Source organism: Microchirus variegatus (genome assembly GCF_963457635.1).
Source record: "Microchirus variegatus genome assembly, chromosome: 15".
Taxonomy (NCBI): domain Eukaryota; kingdom Metazoa; phylum Chordata; class Actinopteri; order Pleuronectiformes; family Soleidae; genus Microchirus; species Microchirus variegatus.
The window spans coordinates 13,877,437-13,888,359 of NC_139816.1; the positions used below are offsets into that span (position 1 = coordinate 13,877,437).

General features: G+C 40.8%; 1 protein-coding gene across 1 annotated transcript; it reads right to left on the reverse strand.

Annotated features, from left to right (window-relative positions):
• Nucleotides 1–10: 10 nt before the first annotated feature.
• Nucleotides 11–2,396, reverse strand: ndufb4 (NADH:ubiquinone oxidoreductase subunit B4). Its single transcript, XM_083901907.1, has 3 exons — nucleotides 2,203–2,396; nucleotides 1,359–1,502; nucleotides 11–161 (listed from the first exon to the last, which is right to left on the reverse strand). The coding sequence occupies exons 1-3, from the start codon at nucleotides 2,377–2,379 to the stop codon at nucleotides 99–101; spliced, it is 384 nt and encodes a 127-aa protein (XP_083758033.1). The 5' UTR covers nucleotides 2,380–2,396; the 3' UTR covers nucleotides 11–98.
• Nucleotides 2,397–10,923: the final 8,527 nt, after the last annotated feature.

The window sequence follows — 10,923 nt, forward strand, 5'->3', positions numbered from 1 at the left end:
ACAATTGATATTGACAATATATTTTAATTTGGTTATTAATAACTTCACACGCCGACATCATCGCTAGAACGCACAGGAGGTCTTTATACATCGCAAGCTCATGTTGACAATCTGAACTTGCGTTGGAGGGTTCCAGCCTTAATCTGCTCCTCCTTCCGGTCCTGTAAAACAGACAACAAACAGATGACGGGTTAGTGCAGTTGCCATGGCAACAAAGTCATATCACCCTCACCCTTTTCACCTTCTGGACATTTTCTCAACCACATGTTTTATGAGTGAGCATTTAACGACGTTTAAGCGGTCTGCCTCCCCCCTCCCCTCGCAGCAAAGAGACGGAAGCGAACATGATTATCGTGACAATTGGACCAGATTCTTCCTTGAATTTCCACTGGCGAGGGTGAATCTCCATGACAATGGGGAGGAAAATGAAAGCAGGCAGCACTTTTTATCATGAATGGAGCCGGGACCAAAAAAGCAAACCAGATCAACTATTCACCTACAAGGAAATAATGAGTCTTTTATCCACAACATTTTTTTCCCCTCATATCTGAGATGCCCTCTATTTGTTATCAGCATATGAATAAAAATCAGAATCGTAACACCCCAACACTATATAGTCTCTGCATTATACCAAGTAAAATAATTGATGATTTGATCCAGTTTGTTTAAGAATATTGTGATACATACATGGACATGGTATACATGAGCTTCATCAGCTCGTCACATCTTTGTGACGTCAGCTTCTCAGTACAGTAATTCCTAAACGGTTGAATAACTGCCAGATATCGAAAGTGAACGTTATGTTGGAAAAAGGGGCAAAATCATTCAGTAACTGAATTTTTACTACAGCCATAACATTAAAGTGGCCTGATTTATCATGATGGTCATTAGAGGGTTAAGCTTGAATTGTATCTGTTTTTGTTATTTTAGAAACAAGAATTTAGTGTGATCTACACTAACACTTCAATAGCATGACCCTGGAATGAAACCCTGATTAATGTTACTGGTAAAACCTATATTTGTACAACTACTTCATGCCCAAAATATCTGCTCTATTAGCTTGTGGTGCCCTGAGATTTCGGCACAGTACTGTAAATAACTTAATTTCACTTAATTAATTCAACCTAAAGATGAGTACACAGTTCTCTTAACTATTAATATGTTAAGTGTTGTGTCCAGGATTGATTTGTATCCAGTTCTGCAAGCAAACATTAACATCTACCAATACATCTGTTTCTTCACAACAACAGAGAGAGTAGTTATTAAAACATGCAGCTCAAGAAGGCACAGGTGAATCTTGTCATTCAATAAAACACTTTGCAAAGTGTGATATTTCACTGCAGCTTGTGTCACCATACCCGGTCTGTCTTGAAGATGTAGTAGAGGCCAAAGAGTGGGGCAACTCCAAACATAAGACCCAACAGAGATGTCTTGAATGTTGGCTTGAAATGTGGGTAAGGGTTGGCACGTGCATAAACCCAACGTGTCAGCGCAGGGTCTTCCTGTATCAACAAAACAGTGCAATTCAATGATGTACCTTTTACAGGAGTAATACAAGTAACAGTAAAACCACTATTTATACCAATGTACACAAACAATGCAGAACATTATCAGGCTTATGTCTAGATATGACAGACAGAAACAAATAATTAAATTAAGTAAATATTATGTTCGACAAGTTTAACAAGTGTATAGTGGCTATACCCATATAGCCAATGTCATGTTAGTGAGCCGCTTCAGACAGCACTGAGCGGCTTGTTGCAGCTGTACAGGTGGAAGCAACCTGATCGGGCTGAAAGAAGGTAAACTAACTCACAGGGTTTGGAATACTCTCTCTCTCTCTCTCTCTCTCTCTCTCTATATATATATAAATATAAATATAAATATAATATAAAAATACAATTAAAATGACGTCTAATTCTGCTACAATGCAGCAACAGTATTTATGGTCCACTATTATTTACTGTGGCTGTGTGGATGCTAGAGCAGCATTTAGCATGCTCGAGCAGCTAGCGTTTGCTCACAGGCTTGAATAACGAATTAGCGCCATGTCAGCATATATCCTCGCACATTATTCCAAAAGTACGGACTGTTAAACGTGGACACTGTGACTTCTGTGTCCTCCCCGACGAGCTGCATCCCATTAAACAGCTCAGAGTCCTGTTCAAGGGTAACATTGCTAGCTAGCATACATCCACTTACAATGAGCGCTTGTCTGTGCGGGTTATTGAGCTGCGTCTGATACTGCCTCTTCAGATTCGCTCGCATTGCTGCCCTTTCTTGTTCAACGCGTCTGTGCTCCGGCGAGAGGTTGAAATACTCATTAGGATCCAGTGTTTTTGGCCGAGTGGCCAAGGGCGCCTCTCGGTAGTCCGCCATGTTTGTTTGATGACGGAAGGAACGCTGGGGCACTGACGTGAACTGGTAACACCGGTTTCCGGTTTTATTAAGCTTTTTTTTTGTTTTTGTTTTTTACATTTTTTTTACGCCAAGTTTGACCATCTGGATTTAGATATGTCACGTCATCTTGACTAGTTGTAATTTTAATTGTGACGAGTATGAATTGTAGTTGTAAAAATTCAATTATTCTACTATTAATGGCTGGACCCGCTCCAAAACTTGAGTGACACTATCATGCACTATAACACATTTTGTTTATTGTCACAAACTGATAAGATTATTTTGTCTTTTAGCCACTTGGCATTTTTATTTTGATAACAGCGGAAACGAACTATACAAAATCGTGCAGGCTCTAAGTATTAAAGCTAGTAGCAGAACAACAGTCATAATAACATCCGGCAGCGGGTAAAGAAAGAAAACGTCACTTCCGTAATACCTTATATCTCCGTCTACCAAAATAAGAGGGAGTAAGGGCGCCATCAAAATTACACTTAACACAAACTTTTTTAAAAAGTCGATATTAATAAATAAAAATACTTTAGTTAAAAAAACAAAACATTATTGTTGATTATTAACAGCAACAACAAATTATTTAACGAACACAAAAGTCGTCTCCATGGTAATCACAAAGCATCGTCTCCATGGCAACAACACACTCTCCTCCGAAATATGACGACATAAGACTACATGAAAGCAAGTGTCCTTATGAGCTGGTGATGTGTTCAAAGGAAAATGAAGAACTAAAACTTGAAGAAATTTAACAAGGAGGATTCAACACTTTCAGCGATGTCCACCAACAATCATCACGAGGCTCGGGTCACCGCTCCGTCAGACGCAACATGCATCTCCCTCCAGCCCGAAGCCGTGGATGTGTTTTTACGCAACTTTCTCTTTCAGACGGGCATGATTCAAACACTTGACTGTTTCCAGACGGAGTGGAACGAGCTGCAGCAGAAAGGGCAGCTGGATGCAGAGCAGGTCACGGTGATCCCGGACATGTACACTGACATCCAGCGCCTGGAAATGAAAGTGAAAAACGCGCAGCGGGAGAGAGACGAGTACAGACGCGACGCCTGCGTGGCCGCCGACACTCTGGGGAAGGCCGAGAAAGGCCGAGACTTTCACCGCATGCACCATCAGCGAGTTGTGCAGGAGAGAGAGAAGCTCCTGGTGGAGAGGAGGAGGATCAAGGCCCAGTGTGACAACGTCAAGCCCGCGTTGAGGAGGATGAAGGAAAAATGGAACACGCTTGTGAAGCAGACTGCGCTGCTGAACTCAAGGGACAAGGCCTTAGGACAGTCGAGCCGAGCCACGTCTGATCCCGCGAGGACGCGACAGAACCAGACGACCAAGCGTCAACACAAACAGTGACCCCCACTTCTCCATCTCCTGACCATCATCAATGAATATTAGTTTCCTCAAACAACTACCAGCATTTGGAAGATGTGGTTTATTTTGTGGCTCTTGTTCCCAGGTTCTCAAACTGTGGCGCCAGCTTCCTCTGGTGCTACTTGGATGAAAATCAACAATACTCTGCATATACCAGGGCGTGTGATTGGAACTGAGGAATTTTGACTGGAGGGTGTAGGAAATAAAACAACATAATTATATAAATGGAGTCACCTTATCTCCTGCTCCATCTTAATCTAATTTCGCGGTATCCGCAGGGTCTTAAAAAGTCTTAAATCCAACATTTTGAATTTAAGGCCTTAAAATGTCTGAAATTATCCTAAAATCTCATAAAAGGTCTTAAATACAATGTTGAAAGGTCTTAAAAATCTATTAACGTTACGTTTATTTAAAACATGCATAAACTTCCACGCTTTTGAAATGTTTCTATTTTTGAGGATGCGATAACGTAACTACAACGCGGAACTAAAGTAGGTCACCTGTGCTGCCCGGTGACAATTTATCAAGGCGGGCACACTAGCTAGCTGTAACGCCGCGGTGCGTTACAGCTTGGCATAGCAGCGGAGAAAACTTACAGAAAGCCCACAGCTAAGCCAAATTGCTTGCATAAGATGAGTAAGTGCAAGTTCAACAATTTGTGGCTCCAATTTTCCTTTGTGTCGTTTGTACTTTTTTTTTTTGCCAGTATGGATTTGAAATGGGTCTTAAATTGTATTCATTATGTTCTTTAAAAAGTCTTAAAAAGTCTTAAATTTGACTTGTTGAAACCTGCAGAGACCCTGGTCCAAAGTACGTTTGAGGAAGAGGAGGATGATGAGAGAGCAAATTATCTTATTGGGAATAAATCTGCCTCCTGTGAAAGGTCTGTACCTGACTTTGTGATGATTTGCAATGATGATAATGGTGTTACTCCGATAGCTCAATATTATGATGATTAATTGGTACTAAACGTTTGAGAATCACTGATAGTTTAGCCAAGTTTAATCTTAGTTGTCTTGTTCTGTTGGATGGATCCACAGCATTGTATTTTAGTTTTATTCTGACACCTTCTTCATTGTAAGCATCTATCTTGGATAATGTAAGCAGATTAACGGGATTTTTCACTCATGATCAGTCTTTCAGATTATTTTCCCCCTCTGATTTCCATTCCAATCAGAATGGAAGTGAACTAAATCAATGTTGTCATTGCTTTGCAGTTGCTTGGACTTGTTGCGTTATACAATTTGACCACAAGAGGGCAATCTCTTTCAAGTTTTGGTTTTATTACCACAGAGTCAATATCAGGTAAGTGCAGCCCCAAAGGATAAATAACAGCAGGGGAAAGGAGGAATGAATGCAATTTTGTTTTCTACTGACAACTAGTGCAATGCTGGAAGCAGTCAATACGAGAACAACAAACATCTAAACCGCAACGTATTCAAGTTAAATTATTCTAGAGGCCTCATGCAAAGATACAGGCACTTCACATTTTTATGAGGAAATCATGGTTGTGTAGAAATGTACCAAAGCTCAGATAATTTGTTTTTCTGGTTGTTGGTGCTTTTATTCCATCTGTGTGTCGGAGCCCTCAGTGGCATCACAACAATATTATTCAGCCTATAGATAAACCTTCCCACACAGACGTTCTCTTTCTATAGTTGCTGAGTGGAACAAAGGTGCTCAGGGAGCTCTTTGATCCAGAGACATCCAGGCCGTATATATGTGACCAAATTACTTATTGTCCTTTCTCATATTCAAGTATCCATTTGTGACTTCAAAACTCGCTGTGAGACCACAAGTCTCGCCTGTAGCTCTCTCCGTGATGTTCAAAGATGAGATTCGCCATCATATGAAAGATTTAATTTGTTTTTTGATCACACTGACACCCACCAGACCTCATGGACTTTTTGAGGTTACAAACTGCACACAACAGCCACACAAAAGATGATTTTTGCTCCTGCTTCTACAATTGACTGGCCTTATACTGATACTGGATAGGGCTTGACTATAGAGGCAGTTACCGTCTGAGTGGCAAAGAAGAAATGATCTGCAGCACAAAAACATTCCCAGTCATCAGAAGTCATTTTGTGTTGTTTGGCCTTTTTTTAAATGACTTCTACGTGCAAGCCTTGGTGAGACAGGTTTCTCTCTTCACCACAAGCGAAATTACGTCTCATTTTCTATTCTTCATCAAAAAAACAACAACCTTGAAGTGGTTTGAGGACAGAAAATGATCTTGTGCTATTCTTTTGCCTAATTCATAATCATTCCTATAGCCCAGAAATTCCACTGTCCCCTTTTGCTTCTGTGGAATGTAACGGAGGAATGTTTTGTTGCAGCAGAGCATAATTACTGCAGTTTGGAGCCTTTGTAATTTTCACAAACGGTTACAGAGTCAATGAGGTAGTGACTGGAGGAGGGCAGCGTGTTATTTCCAGACAACACTTTGTACCACCCTATCTCATCCTCCCATTTTCCAGCCTGCTCATCCTTCAGGTCCAAAGGGACGGCTGCTGTCGCAGGCTTTATAAGAAGTTTTCAACTTTGTGGCTCCATCTTAGAGTGATTGGGATTCTTCCCGTGCCTCCCCTGACTCCCTGTGCTGCCTTTTCAGCTCCTTTCGTCACTGAAGGACTTCACAGCCAATACAACTTTGCATTAAAAGGAGAGGGAGAGATCACATTTTAGTCGAATTGGCTCAAACTCAAAGGCCCAATCCTGCATTTTTTTATTTTAACTGTCCCATTTATGTATCATGCCAAGCTTTGAATTCCGATGGGAGATTCTTTTCATCTACTTTCTAGGAATCTTCTGTGACCTCTCATTCTTCAAGATCCAGTACTGAGATGCTTCTTTCTCAGCTCATCAACAGCTCCCTCTCTCTGTCTCTCTGCCGTCCTATTCTAATCTATATCTGTGAAATTGATTCAGCCTGTCTTCAAGTATTCCCCTCTTAATAAATCAGCTTTCCGTGGACCTATACAGCAGGTCAAACTCAGCAGTATTTCTGCTTTAATGTAGTGAGCGGGGCAGAGTTTGGCCCACGGCAGTGACTCAGCAGGCATCTACAGTATCTTCCTCTGGGAGAGCTAAGGCAGATGAATTGCAGAGAGACAGAAATAAAACGAAATTCTTGCATTTTTCTTACAGCTTTGCACATCTTAACTGTTGACTTTTACATCTTTTTGCTTCTAACAAACTTAGTTCGATGCCGGGAGGCATTTACTGTCTGTGAATTACTAATGGTGAACGAGGCGGGGACCCCGATAGCAACCAAAACCAATAGTATGTAGATGATTTTATGAGGTTTCTAATGAGAAACCTATGTGAACACATCACAAATTAATTAAATATATGGTGGTTAGGCAAAAAGACCAAGCCTTTTTTTCTTGGTTAGATATTTTGAGAGCTATTAGGATGAGCCACCAAAAAGGGCAACTGTCCTGAAACCCCAAACACATCTGGATATTTTGGGATATTGCATTCAATTTCCTGAAGACACATGTCGATTGTCCGTTATTATCAAGACATAAAATTATGATTATTTGTCATAACAGGAAGCATTTTATATTGAAATGCTGTGTCACTAACACTTTATTTTGATAGTATAATTTCCCCAGGTAATCAGTTGACATTTAGCCTGTTGAGCATAACTACTATTTTGAGTGTTATTAACCTTCATTTAGATTGTGTCACCGTCTTTATTAGTCGACTATCTCTTCCGATTAGTCTGTCACTTGAAAGTTAACAAGATCATGTCAAAAAAAAAAAAAAAATATATGAATTCTTTGTTGATTTTACATATATATTGAACAATACTGGACCTAAAAAGCCTCAGTACGCTTCTCAAAAATGTCTTGACCAGAGGAGAAGAAAAATTATTGGATTGGATGGATTTCTTCACCTGTTGCTTAACTAAATACCCTCAAAGTTTTTAAAACAGCCTTTGGCACAGTTATGGAATAACCATTTATACACCAAAACAAATGTCACATTTAAATTTGATGCTGGAGCCTTAATTAATTTAGTTTAGCATAAAGATTGGAATTCGCTGGGGTTTTCAGCCACTATAACAAACTCCACCTTCCTGCTCTTTAGCTGCCTTTCTAAAAAAAAGAAAAGGTTTACTCGGAGTAGTGATTTGTTAGGGTCTTGTTGTAATTTCCAAGTGGGTTTTAAAGCATTTGGTTGATGTTTGTTTATCGTGACAAAATGAGGTTATTGCAGGTGGCAGACAGCCTGTGGATGTGCAGATAAAGGCGTTGTTTATAATAAGAAGCTGAGTTGTAAATCAGCCGTACATGTTAAAAGGTCAGCAGACAGACACACTGAGCTGACATCACGACACTCTTACTGACACCCCATATACATCTCTCTGTTTCTGTCCCTCATTGGGGCCAGAGGGATGTGACGGCGTCGGGCTGCTGTGACAACAGATAATGTAGGTTTTGACAGAGTAAGGGAGACTGTTTAGAGGAGGTGATGTCAGGCCAGAGAGAAATTACACGTGATGAGGGAAGACAGCCAACACCCTGTATCAGAGCTGATGGGAAGTGGCAGGAGATGAAGGCAAGAGACGCCAAAAATCAGGCTGAAAGCAATGAGGTCAATGGAAACACAGAAAAGATTAGAAAAGCCAGTCCAGGAATCATGACAGAAAAATCACAGTCTTCTAATGATGTATTAGTTTGTTGAATGTCAGGATGTCGGATAAAACACACTGCAAATAGGTCAACAGGATACACATTTTTCATAATAATCAATAAAATATTACTTTGAATGTTAGGGAGATCACTCACATGAATAGATGTGCCGTTCTCATTACAGTATTGTGTTAACCACAGCTGGCTAAGTCATGTTACAAAGAATGGGCAACAGTAGCAAAGAGTGAAAATGAGTCCACAGTAATCGGGTTATTACCAACAGAAATAATGGCCAAAACCAGGAAATTATAGTGGTTCAGTTTGTACAGCGGATAATTGTCTGACCAGAAGGTCAGAGGTTTGACTCCCTCAGTCTACATGCCAGTGTGCCTCTGGGCAAAGCAGTTAACCCCAAATTGCTCTTGGCAGCTGTGCTGGCACCGTGTGAATGGTGTGTGATTTAAAAGAAAAAAGTAGGTGTGAGTGGCAGAAACATAGTGTAAAGTGCTCCGAGTGGTCTTGTCATTGAGACTAAAAAAGTGCTATATAAAAGACAGACATTTGCCTAAGCGGCATAAACCTTAATCATCCTTTATATTTCCAAGCAGAGTAGCACGTCCGCTCCTAAAAGACAAACCTCCATCTATTCCTATAAAGTAGAACTTGTTTGTGTCTGTCTTTTCCCAGATTGCATGTTGTTTGGGGTGAGATGCTCCCATCAACAAGAAACTAATACTTACGCAGCGGTTTGCACTTGAAAAGGACGTTGACCATAAGCCACTAACTGCACACGAACCTGACTGGGCTTTTATGGGAAAATCTGACATACTATCTCTCTCCCACCACACCTCCTATAGATTGAAGGCTTCCAAATGATTTCGTTCATCGTGATCATCATCGGCTTTGTTCTCTTGAGGGTTGTATGATTGTTGTGCAATACCACGTGCACCATTACAGCGACTGAAACACAGTATACGGATTGCGTTTGTGTTGACCACATGTTCCAGATTCAAAAGTGAATCGTGATTTAACGTTTGCGTCACTGGAGGAAAAGGTTTTTAATGGCCGAGTTCTATTTATAAAGTGTCTGCGTGGTCGTGGTGTATTTTCGGGGGGGATGACTTTCCTTTGTGTGTATTTTTGTGCCGCGCGCACACACTCGGACACACTGCCCTGTTCCATCAGATCATTAGGAGTTTCCCAGGATGCAATAGCCCAAGGGTACCGTCAGTCGGTGATAGCCTGCTGGCAGCTGTCAGAGCAATGTGTTGACAGGGGGGACGATAAGCTGATGCTGTCTCCTTGTTTTTTTTTTTGTTTTGTTTTTTTTTATAGAGGAATATTTGTGTGTCAATGCTATTTCAGAAAATTCAGAATGGCATCCCGTGGTGGTCTCCCACCGAGATGACACCCAGACAGATTCTACCCAGTTAATCAAGGGCTTGATGATGGGCGAGTGGTTCAGGACCTCACACGTCATGATATTTATTCTCCCAGGGTGAGCTGCTGAAGCATAATCAGCGCCAATGATGTGCTTCGGGAGGGAAAATGCCAAGTTTAAAAATAACATTTTGTTGTTTTCCTTCAGTCGATGTACTTTGTGTCTATGACACCATGAAATGACACCGCGTACACAGCATACCTGCATCATGAGCCGAGAGGCTTTGATCTCTAAATGAGTGGGGGGGATGAGTCATCCTGTTGATGTAGATTTCCTTTCCACGTTTTACGCAGGCTCGTTTTTGCTCATCAAATTGCCTCATAGTTGGGATTTTCTGGTGGCTTCACTTTGGCTGGGCCTGAGTCCAATTTTAGGTACTCATTACAGTTAATAGTACTGTTTTTCTCGGTGTTGTAACCAGGTCATTTTGTTTGACTGATACGTTGCAGAGATCCAGATGCGGAGCCAACCGCAAAAGATCGGATTTTGTGCTTGTGCCAAAATGTGCCATGTCCCAGGCCATGCTGTGTTTTCATTCTTGGCCAAGTGAATTAAAAATGACACAAGATATTTAAATACAGAATTTTTGACTCCTGAAACAGATGGTTTCTTTCTCTGTCTGAGGCTATTTGCCTATTAGTTGCCATCTTTGCCAACCATCACCATACGTATGAAACACTTGCCATCTCTAATTAGTGATATTTCAGTCTCATGATGCTTTACATGATGAATCGGTAACATGTTGCTCTGGGAAAGACTGAAGGAAAGAGCTGAGCTGCTACAAGAACTGTTATTCAATTTAATACCTCAATGAAGCTCAGAGTGTAAAAACAATTATCCTATTTTTGTAGAGAAGGCCCCAGAGGAGCATAAAGTGCATAATGTTTAAAGACTTTAAACACCGTATGTCTCCACTTAGCATTTTTTTGAAATCTGACACAACACGAGAAATATTTCTGCAAAAATATACATCTGATCTTCAGAATGAATCTGTGATTAAATAGGTTTACAGCAAACAGCACAATACCAGACTTGATATTGGATCTTTTG